The 27,491-nt window shown below is 45.3% G+C and overlaps 1 protein-coding gene across 1 annotated transcript in view; it reads left to right on the top strand.

Moving 5' to 3' along the window:
- The window catches only part of LOC119440668 (hemicentin-2-like), a 216,503-nt gene that overhangs the window by 106,378 nt on the left and 82,634 nt on the right, over nt 1-27,491 (top strand). Inside the window, exon 2 of the mRNA XM_049662188.1 lies at nt 19,027-19,374. Within this exon, the coding sequence (XP_049518145.1) occupies nt 19,027-19,374 (348 nt within the window). The remainder of the gene's footprint in view (nt 1-19,026; nt 19,375-27,491) is intronic.

The raw sequence follows: 27,491 nt of genomic DNA on the forward strand, positions 1-27,491 counted from the left end.
GTGAAAAGGGGAGGCGACGTGGGGCCCGCTGTAGCACCATCAGCAGACGACTGCCCCGGCTGCCACGTGACACGGACGCGGAAAGGTCGCTGATGCATTGACGTGCGGCCATCGATCAAAGTGCTTGACGTACACTGCACTGTGCGTGCGCTTGCCCCCTCCATGCTCCCCGTTTCGCTCAGGCTCGTCGCAGCTGCCTGATCGAGGCGACATTTGCCTTTGCGAGCTATTACTATGGGCGCTGCTGCCTTCGCCTGGCCGGTTTTAAGTGCTCTCTCAGAGAGGGGATATGCAGAACATAGGGGAAGATGAAGTTTTAGGCATTTTAGGTTTTTTAGGCAGAAAGGGGGACTAGGAGAGGTGACGGAACGGGAGAAGTGAACGTGGCGGGGAGAGTGCATGATGCGACCCTGAAGCGTGCGGCCTACATGCGGAGGGTAAGTGATGCTAATGAATCGTCACACCACCGCCTTGCCCGTTCTTCTGGAAGACTGCCTCGTAAAGCGCGTTGAGAATAGTGTTAGAAGTTTGCTTTATGGGTATCGATGTGGTAATGGTCTCTCTGGACTTTTCTGCGGTAGTGTGACAGGCGCGTACTTATGTATATATGCCTGGATGAAGAAGCAGCTCCAATCTGCATTGCTACCTATAAGTAGCGACAATGGCCTAAAGAGCAAGGCGAAAAAAGAAAAGAGCAGTCAGGCCATGTCAGGGAGAATTGGCTGGAACTTGAGGAAATGTAGAGAAACTTCTGACTTAACCACTGTGTTGTATTGCTTTTACGTGTCATGAACCAGCATTATTTCTTCGTTTTTTTATTTCATGTTGAGTAGTCCAGTGCATTTACCATTTTTTAGCACTTCTATGAGCTCTTCGGTGATTTTTTTGAGCATACTAAGCAAAGTCACCACAATTAAAGGAAGCAGATAGAGGAGGCATGAGAAGTGCACCACTTCCAGAAACCTCTTACATTGTCATTTTGTGGCGCTCCTGCTTTGACTATTACAATTCAATCGGTACAAAGAAAAGTCTTTTTTTCTGTAAATTTGGTGAGGAAATTTACACAAGCGAATGTCATTACATGGCAAGCTCTAACCAAATGGCACATTTACTTTTTACTTTTCCATTTCACGTGCCGCACAATAGCAGCATTGCACGATTAAAGTGAACAGATAGCAAAGAGAAAACTAAGCATGAATGAGTGGTAAGAACAGCCCACGAGAATTAGATTTCAACCACAATAATTGAGGCAAGAGTCTGAGCGGTGTAAATAAGAGTCAATCGTTGGGGCAAAACAGGCACAGAAATGGCAGTAAAAGTTCAGAGCCCTTCCACTACTGCGTAGATGGAAGCCATCGAAGCTGTGACTATGGCGGGTCTGCTATAGTGAGCAGCAGACCTCGAGCCAATGCTGACGACGCTCGAGTCAATGCTGATGATGATAGTATTTTTTACACGCAGACACAATCCTGGGGAACCTTGCCCTTAACAGCTTCGCTGTAAAAATAATTTATTTCGATAGAGCTAAATGTATCAAGTGTGAATGCTGCCAACGTGTTGCGTAATGATATCACTCGGAAAAAAAGCTCTCACGCACAGCTTGAAGAGTCCCATGGTATATACCTTATTCATTATACAAACTACGGCGATTTCTTTTTTATTTTTAGCTGTTTTTTATTTCTATTGTGTATATGAGAATTAAGATCTGGGCTGGTGTGTAAACTTAAATGTACCTTTTCGCAGAAAGAAAAAAAATAGTATGACCGTGAAATTTTGTGCACTAATTCCACATGATTGTGGCTTTATTCCAAACCTAGAAAAATTGGGTTCCTACATTCATCTCGCAAGAAACAAAATATTGCCCCTCACTTTCTCACGTACCGTGAGAGAGTCTTTAGAGTTAATTTTTTTTTTCAGAATTATAAGTGAAGCAGTTTTTCACACGTTTAGGTTCAAACTATTTGCAAGGGATTTCAGTATATTCTGTGAAAACTTCAGCGCAATCGGCCGGATAGCTTTCCAGAAAAGGTACATCAGGGTTAGAAAGATTTCAGAAATGTGATATTGAAAAAAACGCAATTTTATATTTAAATACGACGAGGCGCAGTTTTCGGCGCCATTTTTAAATGGCTTCAGCGCTCCTGCGTTCTCTTCACTGCACGGTTTTGCTCTGAACAGTGTGTATTATTTTAATGTGAAAGCATCACATGCCCTAATACGCGAACATCCGTTGTTCTAGTCGGCTGTGCGAGCGAATGAATGGTACCAAAAATGTCTGACAACGCAAGCAGTAAAAACAGGTCAAAATCTGGTAAATTGCCGCCTGGGTGAGAATCCAACTCCTGCGTGCGAGATGAGCACGCTTTCTCGAAGCTACGGCGGCTCCACGGTTGCGGTCGACGAAAGGTGTGCCTATATATTGCGTGCATCATTGCGCACGTCCCGTCGCAGCCATCTGGCTTTCTAAACGTGTGGCCTAGTGGGTGCGTCGCTGGGCACGTGGCGCCGCAGCCAATGCGGAGGAAATGATGGCAAGTCATGAGTGCATAAAGTAAATGCGTAAAAAAGTGACTGCTTGGCGCGATTTGACTCGACCTTACCGTGGCGCAGTTAGATCGCAGGCGAGGCTCGCGCGGACGAGGAACGCGTAAAAAAAGGGGGAAAAAACATGTTTCCAAACTATAATGCTTTCGCATTCCCACACGTAAGCAGTATTAAGTGTCTCCGCCGAAATTTTTATAGAAAATCAAATAAATAAATCGGTTTTTTGATGGCAAGCAACATGTTAACAAACCAGCGCGTCCGTAATTTTTAAACACCAGGAGGCGCTGCTCTTGGCGCCGTTTCTAGAGACGATTAGAGTACTGGTGGAAAAAAAGCAGGGAAAAGATGGATACGACCTGATCTCTTAAAATCATAGGCAGTGGTACAAGCTAAAGTTTTGAAAAAGAAAGATAATGAGAGGTATACAAAAATGCTAGATAAAGAACATGTGTAGTATACCTGATTAAATCAAGCAGGCTAGGTGACTATTTGTCGCCACCCCGTTTCAAAGGGGATGCCAATAAATCATTATCATCGTCATCATCATTTCTAAATGGCTTAGAGCGCTCCTGCGCGCTCGCCATTGCATGGTTTTGCTCCGCCCAGTGTGTAGTATTTGAAAGCGAAGCTTTATGTGTCTAGGCGAAATCGTATATGGCTAGGAAAAATCGCCTGTGTACACAAAACCGTCATCATCAGCATGATCAGCAGCTCGACCGTCATCGTCTTCTTCCGCAGCTGGCTCGTTGGCGCCTTCGGTTTGCGCTCGTGCTCGTGCTTGGCACGCGCTCGTGCCATTGCTCCAGCGTTCGTCGTCATCATCTTCTTCTACAGCGGTCTGCGTTGTCGTTCATTATTCCAGCGTCGAATTTAACTTCTCTTCTGTCGTCGTAATGACGAGGCCGCGTTTACGGGTGTTTATTTTTGAAGCAATTTATTTTCGAAGAATCGCAAGCGGCAATGGTGGGCGAATGCCGCTAACCAAGCCACCGAACAAACTCGAGACATCCAACGCAAGCGACAACGGCGGACTGTGGGCATACCGTCAGTGACGTCGTTCTCTCCGTCTCAGCCGAACGTGTGTGTATCCTCATAATTGAGAAATACTTTAATGAACCCTTGTGATCAACCCAGTGATAAAAACCGGGGCAGCACGTTTCAGGTTTGCTGGTTAACCATCTTCACGGAATGGAAGGTCCGAGGAATTATTTTTAGTAATAAAATAAAAAAAATAGTTTTTTTTATCAATTTTCTCTCACATGCCCCCTTAAGAGATGTTTCGAGAACGAGGGAGCACAATTGCCCCTCGGGAAGCTTTCTTCAAGCCGTACGCAAGTACGTTGGCCTTTGTCATGTTTAAAAGACAAGTAATGTAATTGAAGTAAGGCTCGATACTTTTCTGGTGATTAAAAAAGGATGAAAAGAGGCCGTTTTATCAGCACGAACACCTAAGAAATAGCGTAAGTGGCGTTGCACGTGACCAGTGCCCAAGCCTGACTTCAGTTAACTTCTACACAGCGTTGGCGATATCCGCTAATTTTCAGTCAGTAATGTCTATAATTCTGACTCGGAAACATGCAGCAGAAACAATAAAGAGAGAGGCAGCGAATAGCGAATATGTCCCAGTGCTCCCATAATTGTATAGCGATCTGTTGATGATACACGGCTGTAGTTTTCGGCAGTGACTGACAAGTTGTTCACCTCACGACCCAATCGAGATAATCAACATACGCCTCAGAGAACTACTCTTAATTGATCTTCATTAGGGCGTGCCGGCAGCGGTACATCCAACTGAAACCGAAGGCATGGCAGGGCACGTTAATTGAATGCCGAGAGCACGGACTGACCGCACTCCGTTTCCTCACTGTGGGCATGGAGGTGGAACTGATGGCGGGCCTTCTCTTCCTCCGGCGACCAGACGGGAACCGACGTTGGAGACTTGCTGTTCACGACACGCGCCAGAATATTTCGCAAAAAGAGTTCATCGAATGCCACGTAAATAAAAGCATGCGCTATGAATTCTGACCGAAAAAACTCTGCTAAACTTTATTATTTTACTGAAATAGCAGTTAACACAACAAAACTGGGCTTGCTGTGTTTGTCTCTGTGTCCGTCAGTCCTCAGCATTAGGACATTGCTGTCATTTCATTGTCGTACCTGGGTCACCTCATCACACTCACTTCTAATTCGCCATAAACGAAAAAAAAAAAAAACTGCCCGCAACTGCCACTGGTGATCTAACCCATGCGCTTTTGTCAATACGCAGTTGGGAGATGTATGAGCTGAGCTGATTCGCATATCACGCACTCGGCAGTTTCTGCGCTGTTTGTGCTCCACGCTGACTCTGAGAGTCATGTGGATGTGTATCGGAGGTCACAAGATCCCAATAGTTAATACAGTAAAAGATGAAGACGACACCCTGCGCATTGCGATGGAGATGTTGAAAAAATAAAGACGTCTCTCTAATGAGTTCAGAGTTACAGAAATCACCTATGCCTACAGCGCTGAGAGCAACCACTCGCGAACTCTAACACTAGCTCATATGAAGTTCTGATCCCCCCAAAAAAGAAAAGTAGATTTCAATTTTTTTTCTCTTTTTTGCGGCTGTTACTCTCCTCGCCAATGTGGTAAAAGCGCGTAAAAATTACTGAACGGAATAATATTGCGCTACGCTCAGTCATCCGTCAGTCAAGCGTAAAAAGAAAAGTAGATGGACAGATATTGAGATCATGTTTAACGATTGTGCCATCACGCTCCATTCAAATTACTCAGTAAAAGTAAAGCTGTAAGCCATCAGGCAGCAGATTTTGTTTCTTCCCTCTTCATCTTGTACTTATTCTCCCCCTCCCCCCCTTTTTTTTGCTTTGTTTTGGAACTGAAGCCATTTATAGAGAATAACTGCAATGCTCCGAGCAAAATGAACACACCTTCGTGATTCGCTGCAGAGCGATTGTAACCTCTACCGGCAGGCCAAGGCGGCAGTTGGGCAGTGTGACTGTCGTGAGAAAGCGGACGTCTGTGTCGGCGTGAGCTCATGTTACTGCGCGGCGCTTAACAATCCAGAAGATATCAACGTTGGACGGTATTTCCTACTTTCTGAGGCACCCTACAGAGGTTTGAAGCAGCGTACCGAAGACCACAGACATTTGTTTGCAGACTTCCGGGTTCAACTTTATTATGTGCCAAGAACTTCTTGAGCTTCAAATATCAAACGGACAGCGTGAGTCCTCTCTTTGAGAGGAATGAAATGAGATTTGCTTCTTCAAAGCAGATTTCTACTTTTCGGCAGTTTGAGCTTCTCGGGCTTTCGACTGGTTGTTGAACAGCAGCTACCTCACCATCCTTTCTTTTCAGTTATTCTCAATAGAGATTTGTGAGAAAAGCCTCCCCATATGAGTTCTTCGTTCTTCACATATTGCTGCACCGAATCATGGCGTACAGAGAAAGGAGGATCAGAAAAATAGGATGAGTCAATTTCGGCCTCTTTAAACAGTGGGATGCTTGAGTGATCAAGCAACGTCAAGCAATCTTGCTGCAGCTGTAGACTTTATTATAAACGTAACACGATAGAGCGTTGGCGCGAAGGCTTTAAACAAGCAAGTCAGAAAATTGTACGCCTACATCCATTCTAAAGCAAACAAACTGACCAGCTGAACGTATGCAAAATCATGGGCGAGTTTGTGTCTGCAGAGAGTAGTAGCACAGAATCTGCGCTCCGGATGATTTGATACTTGTCTTTCCTAACGCGTTGTAAAGCATTATTTAGACTGCAGAGGAGCAAATTTTTTTCGAGAGACCCGACAGCATCAGAGGTTGGATTTGTGAAGTCAAAGAAGTTTCTCGGGTAATGACAAGCGAAATTACGCAGAGGGCATCCAATGTCAACCGGTTCCGGAATCCAGTTATCTATTCTACCTGCTATGTGATGAAGAAAAAAAAATGAGAGCAAAAGTATGATGCAGAAGAATATAAGTGATTGATATTCTTTTGATTTATTTTTCTTGCTGTACGCTCGCTATCTAAACCGTGCAATGAAGAAAAAGGGGAAACTTAAGGCTGGCCAGTGAGATTCTCTGCTTCAGTAAAACAGGTGCCCAAATTACAACATTCCATGCTAGTTAGCGGCAGAATTCCTTCGGCAGTCTGGTAAGTAAACCGTGTAATGACGTGCCCACCCTGTTATTGGTGTGAAAACAGGCTGTAATCTCGTGGCTTCTTCTTCATTACCCATCCTACTGATTGTTGCCTCTATCCAACACGAGCCACCTTTCTTAACGTTTTGCAGCTTGCCTCACTCCTTCCCCTGAGTATACTGTCGGTGACAGGGGCACACCGGGAAAGTCTGCGTTTGCTGGTAAATAGTACAGCGCCTCTGCCAGCCATGAATCTAGCAAGCGAGAATGCCGAGTCAGTCGATTTTCCGCTTCCGCCAGATTCGGAAAGGCACATAGCCTAGGGGTAAAATAGCAATCGCGTTCACTCAAGTTCGTTCACCTAGCGCAATGCCTGTAAATTTTAGAAAAAGGAAAAAAAAAGAAATGCACAGAATAAGCACAAATCTCACTCAGGGGTGGTGACAGAGAGATGTGGGCTTCATTCGTAGTCGCCTGCGGGCGCCTGATTTTAGTCGGTCTCCGGCTGACATTCAAGTGTTGCGAAAGTTTGATGCTCAACCTCGAACATTTTTTTTTGTGTTCTCTCCCATTCAGCGCTTGTAAGGTCACCTACCTTGCTAAGGAGAGTGCAGATTGCGGTTTCCAGCTGTAAACTGGACTTGCGAGGCGCACGATAAGGAACTTGATCAGACAAGAGAAAATACCGGTGTTGCAAGCAATCAGCTGAGGCCACTTTTCAATTCGGTGAAGAGCTTTCCATGACCGCTCCGGGTCCTTAGTAGATTCGGCTCTCTGCTTCATTGATACGATCAGTCTCCCTATAGTCAAGTGCAGAATCTCTCTCTGGTATACATGGAGGAATCTAGAAAGACTGACAGCAAATAAGTGAGGACAATTATTAAAAACAGAGCAATAAACGTTTTACGGTAGAAGTTAGATGTCATCACGCCGTTTTATTTATAAGGCTGAAGCACCAATCCCGAAATCGCCTGCGTTTAGCTACGAGCCAAAAAGAAGAAAGAAAAGAAAAGAAATAAATGCAGCGTATACAACTAGTTGGAATCTATATACAGCAAAGCTTTGTTTGAGTGCAAAAAGAGTCGAAGCACGAGTACACGCTCGCACGCACGTGCACTTACAAGCGCGGGCGCACACAAATTGTACCGAGTCTTTTGTTAAGCGGAATTGCTGACTACTACAGAGTACAACGGATGCCTTGAACGCATCATTGTTTCAGAGGCAGCATGCGCGTACGTACGTATAGCGCAGTTCGATTCCATTCTATCTGCAAGAACCGTTTTCTTCCTCATTACTGTGCAGCCGCAGATGCGCGAAGGCGAGCTTTCTGGGTTTTTATTTCTTTCCACCGTGGAGGCGAGCGCCATCTGGTGGCGATGCAAGGAACGCAGCGGCACACGCGGCGCGCGTGCTCCGCTGTGGTTGGTATAGGCCTATTCATCAAGAGGAGAGCCACGCCGCAGCCACGGTTGCGACACCCGGCGAGATTCGCTTCCAAAGCTTCGCGTTTCAAAACCTCTCACGTTATTTGCTGCGCTTTGCTTCTTTACAGCTGCCTCTACCTGGCATGTAAACGGAGAAACGAAGAATCTTGTCAGCTAATTCAGTTGGCCACACTACTGCGACTACGGCAAGCAGGGCGAAGAAGAGCACCGGGGAAGCGCGAAATGGCTGCGCATGTATGGGATGCGTCGCCATTGTCATTGTCGTTGAGAAAGTAAGAGAAGGAACTCGTGGCATCCGCGACTCCGGAAACAGTGCGCGTCGCCGTCGGAACGCCATTTGCACGAGGAATGTCTTTGCCTCCTGTACTTCTCTGGCGAAACGAGCGTAACAAGAAGAAAAAGTCGAAGAAGACAGGAACGAAATACGCAAGAAAGGACGGCCGAAGAGAGGAAGCCAGGGAGTCGCTTGAATTGTTGGCCTCCGCGTGCTACGCTGTTGCTTTGCTGTGCCTTCATGGGGTATAGATAGCAAGTTATACGCGACTCTGGCGAGCATCACGGGCCGCTGAAATTTGCAGAGACAATTGGTGGGTGGTGTGGCAGGGTTGCAGTCTGGATTGGGTGCAGTGGAAGTTGCATCAAGATTGTGGGGTAAAGATGATGTCGGTGGCGATGTGGTGGCGGGAATATGGGGAATGAAAGCAAGCGTGACGCAAGAAGAACCGGTTGATTGCTATGAGGACTGCAGAAAATGGTGCCATCCGACCACTCCGGAGTTTCTATTTCCGGCTGGAGCTCCCGCCCAGAGAGAGGACGGCAAAACAAAAATACAATCCGTGAACGGGATGGAATCAGGGATGGAGAAAACCCGTCGGAAACCAGTAGAGAGCGAGAAAACACGGTAAAACCAAATCCAAATCGTGAAAGGGATAAATAGCATCACTGATGGGGAAAGCCCGTCGGAAACCAGGAGAGAGCGGGAAAACAAAACCGCATTTGCATGGAACGGGAGCGCGGGCCTCATGATCTATTACACATATGTGAGAGTAAAACTAGGCGCGGAAGGTAGGAAAAAGAAATGCTACTCAGAAAGGCAGGAGAAGGGCAGGCCAGATAAAAAACACGCTAAAAACACAGATAAGACCTAACTGGACTTCTTAGCATCTTCCTGTTTTGCTAAGGAGAATAAAATTTATTAATGCCTCCACATAGCTAAATCACACGCTCTTGTATACTCGTGAATGTCTACTCAGAATGCTTCCTATACAGATTTATTTTGTGCATGAAATACGCTTCATCATCTTCCTAGCAATTCTTGATGCTGAGCAGAAAAATGAGTTTCCGTATGCTGAAGAAATGAGTGCTATTTTGGCACCAAACTGACGCAAACTTTTCATTCAGCAAACATGGAAGGGTGTCTTTGTCGGGGGATGATAAAGAGCTGTTGTATTTTTATTCCGTGGTTAGACTAACCGAAAGAAGGCCTTTGGCATTGCTTGGAGGATGTATCCGAACAATTGAAAAAAAATAATGTGCGATGAGTTTGTGATAGGAAAATGACAAGATGTCCTTTCTTCAAAATGACTAGCATCCGTGAAATGAACTTCGAATAGAAGAATCACGTTAAATTTCAGCAAACGAAGAGCATACCGAGTCCTAGAGCAAGCAAATACTCACCGTCCGAGAAGCTGAGCCAACACAGATGATTTCAAACTGGACAATCTCTAAGCATCCTCAACAAAGAACGATGGTGACGTGAATGAAGAGACTGAAAATGAAAAGATATAATGATAAGAAATGATAGGAAAAGGGGAATGATAAGAAAGTAGATAGGGCGCAACGGCTAAGATGACAACAGTTTTGCAGGACTCAAGGAGAGATAGAGTGAGAGAGGGCACTTGGTTGAACATCGGTTGATGTAGCTGCCCATGACAGTGGCGTTAAGAATCGACACTCAGAGATGGCTGTTCAATAGCCTGCACGTTCTGACGCATGGTCCCGCAGAGAAGTGCGTTTTCTCTTTTCATCATCTTCGTCACCTTCTGCTTTTAGGTGCGAAGCACCATACGCTCCCGGGCTGTCAGCGTCTCCTGTCGTAATCGTCGTTGTCATAGTCGTAGTCACGGTAAGCAAGCGGCTCGGGCTCGCGCTCGGCACGCGCTCGTGCCACTGCTCCCATGTTCTTCATCGTCATCGTCTTCCACAGCTGGCTTCGTTGCCGCTCATCATTCCAGCGTAGAATTTCACTTCTGTCGTTGTAATGGGGAGGCCACGTTTACGGGGTTATGAGCCATCGCTTAAGGCAGTATGACCCCATTATCGGTGCATCACTGTAAGCTTCGCACCTCCACAGGTTTCACGTTATTGGAGCTGCATTTCGCTCACTTGACTCCCCGCCCTGTCTTTGCGACGTGTCTGTCCAATCAGTGTGGCTGAGTAGGCTCGTCGTGAACGAGAGTTTTTCCCGTGCTAGAGAAACTAAAACCATGACTTTGCTTTTCGCCCGGGAGAGATGTGCATCTACTTTCGGAACAGCGAAAGGCAGTATCGCTATAAATTTCTCTCAGTAATCATTCGCGCTTCCTAATTGTAGGCGTGGAGTGTGGAAAGAAACAGAAAACCAAACAAACGAGACGCAGAAACTGTGAAGACAGTTATAAATGGAGGTTTCTCATAAGAACGAAGCGACTGCTAGAAAACTGGACTAAGAGTGAAATGGAAAAGAGAGTGCTAGATATAAAAGAATTGCAAGAAATGAGAATACAGGGATAAGAGGAGCACATGAATAACACTAGACCTGCAACATGGAGACAATGTCGTTACAGATAGAAAGAAAAAAAGTGGTTTTCAATCCATGCTGTGAACGTGGTTGATCAGTGAAACTGTGGAATCACCTTATCCGATAGACCAATGTGACATAAGAGTAGCAGATGAAATGATTGGCAGCAAGACGATTAAATGCACTGTATCAAAATATATTTATTTGAAACGGTATTGATAGCTGCTTTGCTGATCGTTGTGGTAAACACTGAGGTTTTCGCTTGCTACTTTAGAAAGATTCTTAGCTAAGTTAAATGTGTACATGACCTATGCTAACCGGCAGGTGCCAGCGCTGTGGTGAGGTGCAGGTACCTGCCACATGGTATGGACCTGCCAGAAAAATTCAGCCTTAAGCCCCAATCTCAACCCTACACGAGAGGACTCGGAGGCGGCCCTTCTTGACTGCTCGACAGACCTTCAAGCCCAAAGGACCTTGGTCCAGAGAGCCAGGGCGGCGGCTTCGACCAATGGGGCGCGGACTATGGACACCACGTAGTATGTAGGTTCCCACTAGGAGGTCCACACCCCTCTTTTTGTGCAATAAAAGCTTCTCACCACCACCAACACCAGTGGTTGGCTGACTTAGATTGGTGAAGCACATGAGACCAAACTCTTTCATCACGAACTGGACTAAACCATTTCTTCTCTGGCTTCCGACAATGATCACCGATCTCGACAAAAGCCTCCGACAGTGATCACCTGAGCCTGAGCCTGAGATAGCCTGAGCACGACGCCGTTGTACATATTGACGTTGCTGTTCCCCGTCGCCGCTCAACGTATTCATGCTACTCTGCGGGAGTCCTAACTATACGTCGCCTTCCCATAGCGCTATCACAAAGCAAATGAAATCAGTTGCTGGGCGGATTCTTATTTTACATATCAAAGTGTAGTAACATTACTACCTGGTTCGTGTGCTACAGTTCCCGCTTCTCGACAATTGCAGCTTATGCAACCGTAATATTTACAGGGCAGCGTATGAGGCGAACATTTCATTCTTTGCATTGTTCGAAGGTATCTTATCATCTATGATGTGGTTTTGTCACTCATTTTGTGCTTTTCTTTATTAAGACGAATACTGGAGTGTGTCTTGCATGTTTAATTCCAATTAAGATAGGCGCTATTCGCTTCAATTCGTGGAATGGCTTTCTGTCGACTGTTCTGTCGACGGAGACGAAGATATCCCGGGATCCGAGTCATATAAAGCTTCGCTGTAAAACGAGGCCCCAGTGGCGGCCTCCACCAGCATCACGGCTATTCATGTTTCTTCAGCTAGCGAAACATGACGTGGACTGAGGGGAAAAAGTTGTGGATAAATAACCGCACCCCACAGAAAACAACACGTAAGAAAAGAAAACGAGGAAATAAAGGTCACAGGCCTGCGCGGCACACGCCGCACAGTCACAGCGTAAGCTAGTGGAGCGGCTCAAGAGTAGCTCCAATTTCAGGACCACGCACACTAGGGTCTCTGCGACAAAGTCTCTTCGCCTCGTTTTGACGAGAAGGATCTGAACTGTCCGCCCGGCGTCGACGGCGTGCTGCACGCTTTATTGCTCTCTGCACAGCAGTCTGCTGAACCCGATGTTGCCTCGTTGTAGCCGCGCCCGTAGCTCTACGATTCGCTTCTTCAGCAGCGGTTCGTACCTTGCGAGGAGACGCCATAACGTGTACCGCAGAGGCACGGCCGCTGCAAGAGGTATCCAGAATACGTGGTGGACATCTCACATCAGAAGCGCGTTGATCGTATATGGTGATTATGAAGGAGGAAAGAGACGCTTAGATTCTGCAGCCCATCAGGGAACACGGCGCAGCGTCGTAGGGGGAGGGGAAGTAGGAGGTAAGAGGAAAAAGGCGCCTCGTCTGAATCGCATCTCGTCATCTGCGCCTGCGCACGCAGCGTTGGCGCCACCATACCAACTAGATGGCGCCACCATACTGGCGGAGGGTCGGGTCGTCCAAAGGCGGCGGCGGGCCACGGCGGACAACGACGCGAACCGAAACGGCTATTGGAAGGAGCCCATAACAGCTTACGCTGTAATAAGAAAGACGAGCAGGCACGAATGCTCTCATATCAACCAGCCGCCAAACAGTATTCTGCTGCCTCGTTCATGTCTGTTAGCATAGGATGCAATGAGTGAATAACCTCTCAGCCTCGATCACGTGGCTCTCAGCATCTGAACGTTCACCTTCACTGTCTTGTAAAACTCTCTCATAAACCAAAAAAAACGAAGGGGGAGGAGGAAAGATCACAAACAAAATTTTTGTTTGCTTCTTTGCTTTCTTTTTATATCTTGTAAGCGTCGCGTATTCTTGTGCCTTACGATGTGGTCACGGAAGACGAGTGTGGTACCAGTACCAGGGCGAATTCGAAGACTGAGAACGAAGAATCGCAGGAGAAACAAGATAATAAAAAAATGAAGATAAAAGCAAGCACCCGGAGATTGAAAAGCAGAGCTGAATTCGCAAAACACACAAAACAACTTCTGTCGCTGACAGCGCATTTCAAAGAGATAAAAGGCGAACTTCTCTGTGGGCGACACGCTCTAAACTCCGCCAGTATGAAAAGGCGAGTGGAAGGTAAGGAGGAAAGGAGGGGGAGGATAGGTGGGGGGAGAAGAGGCAAGGGGGGGGGGGGCGAAGGATAGGTGATTGCGGAAGCTAAAAGAAAGGGAAGAAAGGCGAGGAAAGAGATAAAAAAGAAGAGGCGTTGGTTGTGGTTTGAGTGACGCACTGATACGAGAAAATAAGCATCATCGGCGTCACCGCGGTTTCTGCAAAGAGCCGGTGAATACTGCGACATTTTCTTCATATTTACTTTAGCAGGATTGAATGTAGAATCTCCCGAAAAGCTTTTTTCTCAGACATTGCTCTCGTTTGCGAATGGAACGAAATCCTTCTCTTCAACCCTTTAAGACCGAAACACCCTTATTTTCTATCCTTAACATCCCACCCTCCACCCTCCTTCCAAGAAACGTAAAAGAAATCTATGTGAAGGGACCACAGTGCTAGAGAGAGAGCGTTGGTTGTACGTAACTATAGCATGAATATATATATATAAAGAACCTTAGCGCCAATATAGCTTTTTGAATTCAGCGACATCTTCCATTTGCTGTCATTCTTTCGTGTTTTTCTGTCTGTGCATAGTCATGTTTCAGTCTCTTGATTCAGTGCTTGAAACGTGCTTTAACTGAAGGTAAGTGGTCATTAAGCGTCTAGATGGTCACAATATATTTTCATGTCTTGGAAATAGGTCGTTACCGGGGTGCGATATCTCTGCTTTGAGGTAACTTTTGGTCGGCCAAGTGCTGAAGGCAGGAACGTCCGAGGTTAAGTTGAATCACCTCCCCGTAAAACTGGCGTATTCTGCCTTCGAGATAAGAGTGTCCTGATCATAAATTAAGTCAGCATTCGCTGTTTAAACAAGCTCATAAGCATCAGCATACGGTGTTTAAACAAGCTAATATCCAACCAGCAAGCTGAAATTCTAACGCGAGGAGGGCAGCGGTGATACTGTTTGATCGTGTGGCTTTTTACATTGATTGCCTGAATCGCCTATATATTACTTTGACACACAATTACAAAAAAAAAATTGTCTTATTGGTGTCCGCAGTTTATGGCATATGTGCGTTATGTGGAAGAAACTGATTCTGGTGCTTGTGAAATACTTCGCAGTTTTACCGCACTCGTTTTCAAACGCGTTTCTACGACAAATTATTGGACTGGGTGATAGAAATTTTCCTACGAAAAAAAATATACTCAAACCATGCGCATTTGTTCTTTCCCATTATCGCAGCAACTACTCAGGGAACAAGGAGCCGGCCGTCGTTTGTCTTCTAGGTCGACAAGGCCGAGTCAAGACAAAGCCTCTTTAGGCACTCCACGCCATACATAGTACGCCAGGGTGCTACGCGCCAATGGTGTTTGTAGAGCAGATTGACTTGCCATTTCGGCCGCTGGTCAAGGCTGTCCAGACAGAATTGAAGTCAAACGAGCAAGATGGGGTGGATGGAGTTCTGGCGGAATCGATTCACGTGGTTTCCCGGAGGGGAGTTAGTGTGGTGTCGTGAGGAAGGCGGTTAGTGAAAGGGGGTGGGGTGTTTTCGCCGTTGGAAACAATAGGAGGCCGCCTTTTGTTGCCAATACTAAACAACAACGAGTCCAAAAGGAGTAGCACGTTAGCTTGTTAAAGAAATATTGTTCGTCAGCTACGATTTCACACAACCTTAAATTCAATAGAGCAATCTAGAAATAGGAATATGGAGATGGCTCCGCCTAAAGCTCAGTTTTCTTGTCTAGCAACTGCTCATTTTCTTTTGAATATAGTAATCTGGCCGAGTTGGAGCCGCCAGACCACAGCACTAAGTGATATAGGAATCGATACACGCACTCTAATCAATAATGTTAGGCACTATTCTCAACAAACAGAACTGAGGTCGACGACCAGAGGGATCCGCGATATCATAAGAGACGCGAGGGGTCGCTGGCAGTGGTTGGGCACACGCACAGACGTTCGGTCGAAATGTTTGACATCAATAAAATAACCACGCGTGTAATCTAAGTGACTACAGGGCAGTGCTTTCCGAGTCAACGATTTTGCCTGTGCTTTCGTGCTGGGATGAACTTATACTGAAAGCCTAGTCTTTCTTCTTATGCTTCTGATGCTACGGCTAGAAAGGAAGAGGCAACAAGTGCCCGCGATGCCTACCTTCTCCGCAGCGTTACTTGTTCTGTTCACGGCATCACACACACACAGAAAAAGAAAGGATTAACTTAAACCTTACTATCTATAAGGTCATAGGATCGCGGTGACGAATCGAGGCGTTGCACGTGGGTTTACTAATTTCTGAGAAGCCGCCTAAACACGAGATGCAGGAGCACAACTTATTATCGTTGCCGCAACTCCGCAAGCTTAGAGCGTTACATAATCAGCTTGTTGGTCGTAGACGTCTTGCTGCTAGTTACAGATATCCTTGTTAAAATACCGCAACGTTCACCCTTAACTTCTATTTAACGAGCGTGGAGAACATATATTTTAAAAAAAGCTATCATTGATTGCTTTGTTGAGGGCACCATAACTTGACCTCGGCATAATTGACCTCTGCACTCTTTAACAGAAAAATTCTAGTAATTACGTAGCCGAAAGGGGAGGGGGGGGGTAGAAGTAGATCTCTGTCATGAGAAGGAACTTTCTCTACAGGGTTAAAGGTTGCAGTGCTCCCGAATAGTCGAGTACAAAAACCGTACACAGGCACAATCTACAGGAGGTTATACACAGCTATGAAGGTACAGAAAAAGAGCTCTTTCGAGAGCTCCAAATGATGTAAGTTGGAGATGCGAATAGAGCACGACTCCAGGATTACAGAGCTAACGAGAATCCTGATCTAGATGCCCTCATTACGGAGGCAGAAGTCAGATATGAACTTGCCACCCTCAACCCGAAATCTGTACCAGGACCTGATGGGATAACCAACAAAATGTTCAGGAACCTCGACCATAAATGCATCCTAGCTCTCACAGACTACATGAATAAGTTCTGGGAGCAAGGTGACATTCCTAGTCAATGGAAAGCAGCTCAAATCATCTTTTACCGAAGCCTGAAAAGAAACCACAACTGACAAACTTAAGGCCGATATCGCTGACATTCTGCGTCGGTAAACTCAGGGAACATGTGGTTCGCATACGCTTCACGAGATACATGGATGATTAAGGACTTCACCCACATAGCATAGTTGGATTTCGGCCAAAGTTATCGACGCAGGATATTATGCTCCGATAGAAACATCACATCATTGATGCGGGTGAGTGATTGAGTGAGTGAGTGAACTTTATTGGGTCCACAATAGACGCGAGTAAACTCGACGTCACCTGGCTAGGCCCACTCGGGGACCATGCCCACTCGGGGTGCGAAAACTCTAGACACCAAGGCGATACTAGGGCTTGATCTAACAAAGGCCTCTGACGCTGTCACCCACAATGGCACTACTGCAATATCTACAAGAGCTGGATGTAAAACGTAAAACCATACGCGTACATCAAATACTTCTAGGCGGATCATACGGCAATGATTACAATTGGATGAACAAAATCGGAGGAGATCAAACTAGGCAAAAGGTGTACACCGCAGGGGTCGGTCCTATCCCCCTTTCTATTCAACGTGCAATGATCGGTCTTTCTTCGAGACTCGAAAAGATAGAAGGACTCGGACACAGCCTATACACGGACGACATCACCCTCTTGGTGGGGGCTGGAAGCGATGGGCATGTGAAAGAGATCCTCCAAACAGCAGTAAACATGGTCGAAGACTACATCGGAGACAAGAGACTGCGACGCTCCTCTCAAAAATCAGAACTTATGCTCTATAGACCCACATGCAGGGGTTGAAAAAGCATTAAGGAAAGGCCGGGCATTGTGGTCACCGTAGAAGGCACGAGGACACCGATCGGGAAGAGCCTAAGAATACTGGGACTCCGCATATCCGAAAACGACCATAATGGAGAAACCATTATACTACTGGATAATAGTGCTCACCGATCAATGAGACTAATAAAGCCGAAATTCAATAATAACTATGGCATGAAGCAGCCGAATCTTATTCGAATAACAGAAACATTCGTAGTCAGTCGTGTCGCATATGTGTTCCCTTACATTAAGCTCTACGCTGCGGAGAAAATCCAAATAGAATGCACCATTAAAAGGGCGTATAAGCAAGCTTTGGGACTCCCAGCAAATACGTCAAACGAGAGGTTCCTGGCGCTCGGCATGCATAACGCGTTAGGCGAACTTATTGAGGCCCAGAGAGTGGCGCAGTATGAAAGATTAACACGGATTTGGACGGACACACATCTTAGACGACATCGGAATAACCTACGAAGTACAGCACGGACTGCGGAGAGACATCCTAAGGAAAATAAGGGAACATCTCTCAATACCTCAGTCCCCAGAAACATGCACCCGGAGTTTCACCAAGATAGAAGAATCGCAAGAGTGAGAGCTCTCTACGAAAGATGCAGTAGTGCCAGGGAGGTGTTCTATGTGGACGCGGCGGAGTACACAAATAGAGAGAATATGTCGAGAGTTGCTACGAGTCTAGAGGGTGACTCCAGAGTTAGTGGCACTGTAAAAAACAGGAATGGGAGGAATAGACTGCCTTAGCACTGGCAATAGCCTCCACGGAGGCCAACATCATAGTCAGCGACTCCAAGACCGCCGTCAAAAACTATGCCAAGGGAAGAATCTCGCCGGAAGTGTTAAGATGTTAGCCAAATTTTGTGAAGATCGAGATGTTTACATTATATGGGCACCCGCACACTCCTCCCTTCCCGGGAACGAAATAGCGCACAACCTGGCTCGAGAACTGACGAACCGAGCAGGTGACACGCAAATACTCGGAAAGGAGAGAGACCGGATGACTAGCTTTACCGAGATCACCAAACACTATAAATTGGGAAGGGCCCCTTTCCCCCTGGCACACTACTCGCTAAGTAGACGGCAAACGACGGCATGGCGCTTGTTACAAACAGATAAATATTCGAACCCGGTGGCCTACCACCTACACTATCCAGTACTTTACATCGATAGATGCAGATTCTGTCAAGAAAGGGCGGACTTACAACATATGATGTGGACTTGCCCAGTCACACCCCACACAGAATATAACACACAAAACCAGAGAGCAGTGGGAGGCCGCGCTGCTCAGCTCTGCACCTGAAGACCAACTTAAGGCAATCCAGCAGGCCGAAGATGCTACCAGAGCCAAAGTTCTCGAGGCCGTCATCTACGTAGAGAGGCCAAGGTCTCACAAATCTGGTGCACTAAAATAAATTTGATTCTTCATCCTCCTCCCGAATACAATTTAAAGTTGTTATAAATTTTGTTCCCATGCAACCAATTTAAGTTACTACAAGTGTTCTTATGAGTACAAATATTAAATATACATGTATATAGCATGTGTTCTTATGTCGCAATACTGAAGTATACAACCGGGCGCCAGTAACGTGTTCACTGGGAAAACGCACAATTCGTTCTATGTGAGCTGTAAAGTTTCACATCTCAAAATGCTCAGAGTGATTTGTATCTTCTCTTTGCAGCCGAGGCGCAAACAGTGACGGCGCTGGAAGGCAGCCAGGTGCAACTGAGCTGCGACATAAGCGCTCCGGGTGTCGGTGACTTTCCGGTGCGCATCCGCTGGTTCAAGGACTCCAATCCAAACCCCGTGTACAGCGTAGACGTGAATCCGAGGACGGGGAGCCTGTCGCAGATCCGCCAGAGCGCGCAGGGCAGCAGCTTGCAAGGTCGTGCGTACTTTTCGGTCATCCAGACACCAGCCGTGCTCAGCATCGATCGTCTTCGGCACGCCGACAACGGGTCCTATGTGTGCGCAGTGGACTTCAAGAAAGACTGGACACGGAAACTCACAACGCACCTTATAGTTATAGGTAAGTGCATGCGGTAATAACTTATTAACCTATTAGGCTATTACACGTGAATATTACGCATGGGCCAAGCGGAAAGCTTCGACAATAACTCGTGAATGTAAAGGATAAAGTAAATAATGAAAAAATTTATCTACGATGAATATTCACGTATGCCAATAGCATTTTGAAGGCCAAAATTAATTCGAAGAAATATAAAAGAGCCTGACTACGGCGTACTTCATGATAACAGTGTAGTTCGGGCACCGTAGGACCCCAGCATTAGACTGAAAATTCCCAGGTGGGGTGTGTGCCATGCCATGCGAGAATGTTTACTTGTCTATATACATCGCTGAAAGTGGGAGGTTCTAGGGGCGGCTCAAGGAGCTCGGAAAAGGTGACAAGTGGCAACACATATGTCATCGAGCACACTCGCTCAACAATGTGTTTCGTCATGTCGCGATATCGAGTTGGAGAAGGCAAGTGCAATTGCGAACATAACAAAAAACAGTATGGAATCATGCTTATTTATCTTGCTTCGCTTTACATGAAAACTATGGCCGATACTCTCGTCTGAAACGATGGTAATTTGTCACCAGTATATCGTAGGTGTCTCTGTCACGCCATAATGCATAAATAATTTACTACTTTTTGTGTCATTCTGAACAAGGCTCCCATGTTGGAGCTGGAACGGCAACTTTACAAAGTCTTTTGCAATCGGTGTTTGCTCTGTTTGGTTAATTATGTCCCGTATTCAGAAAAGTTTCTCGTGCTGTAATTGTTCGTAAGAGAAAATTCTATCCAATTCTTATGCTGGACTTATTATTAGCTAATGCGAGTGACCAATGGCAAAGATCAGATACGAACGAAAAGGTCTGTTAACTTGGGCAAATAATTTTATTGCTTGATTGTTTGTATTTATCTTCGAAACATTACGACTGTCTATTAGACTGGATACAATAGTGACTGCTCATGTATAAAATATACGATTCCTTAAGAAGCTACAGAATTCATCAATTTAGGCAGGCTTTTATTCAGACTATATGAGAATGCAGCCGTTCTGAATAATAACTCGGGCTCGTATTTTCTCTCTATAATATTTCTAATAGGAATGAAACATTTTACTTTCATTTGCATTTCTTACACGGTTAGGGGACTTTCGCATACAGTTAAGTAGGCACACTGCTCGTCGGCAAACCATGACATATGAAAACAAAAAAAAAACAAGGAGAAAGTTCGGGTAGTTTTCTGTCAAGAATGGCCCTAAATTGAGGCTAGAGATGTTGCTGAATGTACCAGCACGTGATAAGCACTTAAAGTTTTCGCCATTGCATACAAGCATCAATAACAGGAAATATATAGCCCAGAAGGTTATGTACGATCAAATAAATGAGATAGGCGTAGTATTGGAGAAACTCGTTCCGTACTAATACTGAGGCTAGTAATGATTCATGCGGCGTATAAAAATAGTCTACCAGGACAACGCACATATACAGAAAGGCTTTTATACTCGGCACTGAGCAGCCCGTACTTTCATATTATGTGCATTTCATTGTATAAATGACCTGACACAATCAACGTGAATATCACACATGTGGATTGTCTGTACAATCTCTACAAAAGGATTGCCTGTACTAACACGCATTTGGCTAAACAGCTTTCAATTTGTCAAGAGAATTGGTAAGACAGTAGGACTATTCTCCAAGGAGCAACTCATAAACTTAGGTATCCAGGAAGAAACGAGATCGTTTCTTGTAAGCAGTATATTTACATTTTCGGGAGGCGATGGCTGAACTCCTAAAAAACGTTAATTTATCAGTTAGTTTTTCACAGGCAAACGCGCGCAACATTATCCACCTCCAGGTCTCTGTGCGTACACATATGAAAACCGGGATTCGTTCAAAGTGCACAATTGCTATATCGTCTCAAGCAACATTACGAAATCCAAATAACAACAGAAATAAAATGGGCCCATAAAAAATAAGAATGGTTTAAGGCGAAACTTATCTGTGCTACAAAATTCTACACTTTCACTAACACTCGTCGACCTGAAGCAAAGAAAGGCATAAGATACTCGCATTCAATCTGTGTGTAAAAGAAGAGTCACAATGACACCAGGAAATCCTTTGTGATACAGAATAACTCAGCTAGGTGGTGCGGACGTCGCTTAGAAATCGTAAGACATAGGTCATATATATATATATATATATATATATATATATATATATGTGTGTGTGTTTGTGTGTGTGTGTGTGCGTGTGTGTGTGTGTGTGTGTGTGTGTGTGTGTGTGTGTGTGTGTGTGTGTGTGTGTGTGCAGAAATTCGGAAAGAATAACATTATTTTTAATAAACACCGATGGTGGTTAACTATCGCCTCATCTTTTGCGGTAGCCATAATGAACCTGTTAGTACTTGTACTGAAATCTTCACCTCTCACAACAAGAAAAAAAATTATATACACAGATTCAACGCACATACTTGAATCCATGTAGAGGGAAGCTTTCGTGAGTCCGTTTAATAAAATGAAATAAGTTCGCACATTTCATTTCTGCGTCTTTGTTGTAAAATAAACTGACGCGCGCACATGTGCTCTCGAGTCCGCATTCTATCTCGTGTGAGAACTGTTACATAGGGCTTGTATTTTGTCATTTCTAATTTATTTTGAATGCACCGCCCACTCCTCGACTAATTCCATCTTTGTGGTTATAGGCCATAGTATGGAAATTAACGTCATAATTAACACATCGGGGGGGGGGGGGGGGGGTCATCTCTAAGAGCGACATAGTTTGCATTGGCACGATAGCCCACATTCGATTGTGGCCTGTTTGAATTATTCTTCCTGGAAGATGTTCGTTGCTCGGGGTGGCTCGGCATATCTACCTATCATTCTTGCTCTCCAGAGACTATGCAATCTAGAACAAGAAATTTGACATTGTATGGAAAGATTGTCCTTTTGTCCCATCAAAGTATCTGATGGTGATAGGATTCATTTTTTCATATTTATTCAATGTTCGCTGTGGAACATAAACAAATACAGCATCACAACAATAATTCAGCATTGATCAATAGTTTCTGGCTTTTTACACTATCTGAAATTCGTGTGCCTAGGGAACAAATAATCCCTTAGTCTTCGGCCACGTCTTCACAGACACGTCGAGCGGGCGTTTTACTCCTGCGGCGGCCGCTTATGGCGCGTCTGAGTGTGGCCGCGTGGGCCTTATATTGAAAGCGATCTGCGATGAGTACACAGTCTAGGTGCACCGTTTCGTGTGCTCTTTGTTCTCGCTGCTTAGTTCGCGTCGAAGCGACAGGCAGCGCGCAGGTCAATTCACTTCGCTGGTGCAGCCACTCTTCCTCACGCCAGCGTTTTGACAGCGACTGTCCGCGCTTATCGAGTTAGCTGTGTTTGTGTTTGCTCGTGTGCGCGTGACACCATGCTTGTTAATTTAGTTAGCCAGCGAACGACTTCGAGTTTATACTGCCGATAAACCTACTATCCTTATTTCGTATAGCTTTCTTGTAACTTGCTTTCGCAATCGATTCTCCTCCTTTCGGGCGAAACTGCGACTTTCTTTAAGTATGAGCTATTCGCCGAGGTGGCAGCGGCACGCACAGAACCAACAGCCACGGTCTGGAATGTTCGTGAGGGTTCGGGAAGCAGGCTTCGCTTCAAAAGCAGCAATTATTAGTAAATTGCAATAAGGATCAACTTTTAATTAAATGGGCTACATGTGCTCGACTGCAATGCGCAGCATATACCTGTAAAGGGTGCTCCTCTGTATGGTAGCTAAGTAGTACGACAGAACCATTTTGTGAAAGGAAAAAAAAATGTAAAACAACTTAGACGACAGTTAGTGTGTGAGTGAGTGAGTGAATACTTGAATAAGGAACATTACTTCTTTTAATTGGATTAGCATTCCTTGCCTACTTCAGCAATTTTAAATCTATCTATCTATCTATCTATCTATCTATCTATCTATCTATCTAGCTATCTAATATCTATATATCTATCTATCAATCTATTTATCTATCTATCTATCCATCTATCTACCTATCTATCCATCCATCTATCTATCTATCTATCGGACGGTGGTGGTGATAAAACGACATATCCACCATCATCATTTCAGTAACTTCATCCAATCATCCTCATACCACCCTCGTCGTTCTATCGATATCGATTCTTAGTCATTCTACCATGATTAAGCTGCCGTTGTCACGCCGCTGTGATACCTTGTCATGCCGTCGTCGTGGTGCCATCGTCGTGACGCAGCTTCATCATCCGATTTTCGTCGCGGCGTCCTCGCGACACCGTAGCCATCATAGAGCATTCCTGATATAGGCGTCGTCACGCCATTATAGTCATACACTCGTTGTCATCCCGTTGTGATGCCACGGTCTTCGTGTCGTCCTCACAGAGTCCTCGTCATGCATATGCAATAGTACCATCATCATGATGCCCTCGCGGTCATTCCATCGTGATCATTATAACGTAGACATCTGACTCTTGTTATGCTGTCATCGTCGCGATCTAGTTTTACCATCGTCCTTACTTCAGTAACGTCACTCCATTGTCGTGATGTCGTTGTTGTCATACCAACTTCGTTTTCCATAAACCCTTTGTTCTTCGTCATTCGAGCTTATTCATGCAATCGCCATTAAATTATGATAATACCGCCGTGGTCGTGCCACGGTCATAATGCGTCATCGTCAGACATGCGCTATCGTGCATCCGTTGTCATACCGTCGTCGTCATGCTATCGTGGTTGTGCCATCGTCCTCATTCCAGCTTCGTCCTCCGGTTTTGGCCATACTCTCATATCACGCCATCGTCACCGCACCCGTCGTCATTCCATAGTTCTCATTTCATCGTCGTCACGCTATCGTCTATATCATGGTCATAATTTGGGATTTTCATCTGATTGTCATCATGCCGTCGTCGTCATACCACCATTGTCGTTCCATTGACGTCATTCCTTCTTCGTCATTCCATTGGAGTCTTTGCGTCGGCGTCATACAGTCGTAGTGATGCCACCACGCTCAATGGCGACCTTGGAAAGCAAGTACTGTAGCAAAGTGGGATGACACCGAAGTATGTCGGGTATAGCCAAAGCAATGGAAGTCCAAGAATGACGACTGCAGATGTTAAATAAACGTGACTTCGAAAATACGGTTTGTCGCTGCATTGCTGGAATGGTGATCACATTACCATCGACAGTCATTGTGAGATGAGTTCCCTTGCAATATTTTAACTGCGGATCTGTTTAAGCCGGGCGTAATGTGTATGCTGAATCCAGAAATGTGGGCCGATCCTTGCGGCAGTGCAGAAAGGGTCCAAGCGCAATGACAAATAGTCCTGTGAACTAGCGAAGCTGAGCCTAGCTAAGTCTAGGGCAAGCATGGTTGGGACTACTTAGAATTAGTCAGTCATCGTTATCCAATTGATTGCCAATCAATAACTAATGGATAAATGATGAATAACCAAGAAATTCCGGAAAATGCTGAGGATGACTTGGTAGTGCTTAGCCTATCCCAAATACGTGGCCAATACCTTGCCATAGCCAATCGATAGCCAATAAATAGCTAAACGATAATCGAATAATAATACATAAATTCCGGGAAATGCTGGGAATGACTTGGTAGTGCTTAGCCTCTCCCGAAAGCAAGGACTAGCTAGATGCCCATCAGCGCCGCTGTCTCTTTAGCATTGCGCCACCCGTGAAACCTAGGCTATTTTTTTATTTAGCGGAAGTATATGCAAAGTACTCATTTCTCGTAAAATTAATCCACCCTCTCGTCTCGAGTTTTTTTTTTTCTAGTAGACTACACCTTCAAACCTTGATAACCCGTTCTGTAGCTAGAACTTTTCGCCGCCATTACCATTCAACCGTATGTGCGATACTGCGTTTTCTCTTTCTCATGATGATTTTTTTTCTTGTGTTGCACCTACATTCTTGGGGGCCCGGCGCGGTTTCATTTTGCGAGAGCCTTCAAAGTCGTTCGTGCGTCGGAGAAAATCCTGCCCCAAAAACGCCCAGAAGGGTTTAATATTACTCATCTCGCAGTATGAACAGCACTCAGAAATGGCCGGAAGGGCAGGCAGATAGCAATGGTAATAAAAAAATAAACGCTTCAAATTTAAATAAAACTTTCACTGAGGCGTCAACTGGCTTTGCTGGTGCGTTGGCTGTTTAGAAAGGTGATCCTCCTTTAGGAGGAGAGCAGCTTTTTTCCTCATTTATTTTTCTGCACACAGTTCCGTATATCCAGCACATCAAATATTCCATTACTACCCAGACATCCCGGTCCTTCTAGAGCCAATGAGTCTTGGTGTGGCTGGGGTGATGCTTTGACTTCTTGTCCCTCCTACAGCGTCTTCCTTTTCCCTGTGAACATCATTAGCTACCCCGCTAAATGTCTTTTCATCATGAGCTTAAAACTCGATATCACCGCGGTCTACTTTCGAGTCAACGAGAAGCCTGTGTCTTGGTGCTGGATACCGAGATCATTCACCACTGACCTCGCGTAACGCTGCTCCCCACTTTTATTTATTTTACCGTTACTTGGAATGACCATCTTCTACTGTCTACGATGCTGGCCACCTTGCTGGCGCTTGTCATAAATAGGTTTGCGAGGGCATTGACTACTGATTACGGCTATTAGGCACCTTGTAATATATTCGGGCTAAGAAATAAAGAACTGAGTTCAGCAAGTCCAAAGCTTACGTTGGAGGACATAGGTGATATCGAGGTCCTTACATAACTACGCCGTCAAAGTTGACTTTTTATTCATTTTCATGGTGTCGTACTTAGCATGCATTAAGTGTAAATTAGGTCTGCAAGTCGAAAAAAAAAAAGATATAGTGAACCTGTTCTGCATGTGGCAGCTTCTGTCGTGGCTAAAGTCGTGTACATACCTATTTTTTTAAATAAAAGCGATTACAATGCGATATTTGTCGATAAAATACGCGATTAAGGTGTGCTGAAAAAAATGGCATTGGAGCAGCTGTACCTAAGAGCACCTCGTTTTAAGCAGTCACTCATTGATACTGCGGTATGAACTCATACATACAGTTACTATGACGGAACAAACCTCTTACCTATTGAGCAACCGCAGCACCGTTTTCCCATCCTATTTCTAGGGTATTTATGTTCCTTACTACTAACTGGGGTACTTAGGTTCCTTACTACTAAAACCAACCCAGGGAGTGTTTGCAAGCGCTGCCACTTACATACCTTGGCGGCTGATTTGGAACATCCTTTCTGCCGCAGACGTCACGAGTACGCAATCTTTTTGGGTGAAGTTAACTGGTCAATAAACCCACACAAGCTACCTGAAGGCGTCAATTATGCTGGATTCGAGACCCTCGCTATGTAATGAACGAGCAGAAAGGGAACCGAGGAGCCCGATTTTTATTAATCATACTATAAGAAGCCAACAAACGACACCAAGGACAACATAGTGTTAATAACTTTGTACCTACTAAGTAATTTAAAGTATGAATATATATATATATATATATATATATGCATGCTTACGGTGGCCTGCAGGCAGGACCTCTGCCGAGGGAACTCCTGAACAACACCTCGCAATGGGGTGAACGCAGTTTGCAACATAGATCCAGGACCTGAAAGAGGGTTGACCTAATGCTAAAGAATTTCTCTTGCATTTACTGCGATATCGTCACTTTTTTTTGTTTGTTTATTCGTACATTGGTGCTCAGCTAAGCACCGAGCAACGACGCATAGAACAAAAATTGCCGCGTATCTGCGTGCTTCGCTGCAAATGTCGTCGAAAGACGGTAGTCTTCGGCCGGCCGTACTACATGAGTGCTGGTCTGATCCGCGGCCACCCGTGATGCTGTTCTCGTACCATTTCCGTCCTGGCATGATAAATGCAATGGAGGTTTGTTTGAACAGATTTCATTTTATCGCATTATTTCATCAAGCGGCCATTTATGTTTTGCCCTGCCTTAGACAGCGCTTCCTTTATGTTGAATCGGCCGCATCTGGCTGGCATTGATAAAATTGAGGAGGCGCTGCGTGAGACATGGACGCCATCTGGCAATACATCGGGAAACATGAGCTTGTGCAGAGGGTTTCCTTCCTCCATGGCAGAGGGCGCTCGTCGGCGCGCAGTCG

The sequence above is a fragment of the Dermacentor silvarum genome, chromosome 2 (genome assembly GCF_013339745.2).
Source record: "Dermacentor silvarum isolate Dsil-2018 chromosome 2, BIME_Dsil_1.4, whole genome shotgun sequence".
Taxonomy (NCBI): Eukaryota; Metazoa; Arthropoda; class Arachnida; order Ixodida; family Ixodidae; genus Dermacentor; species Dermacentor silvarum.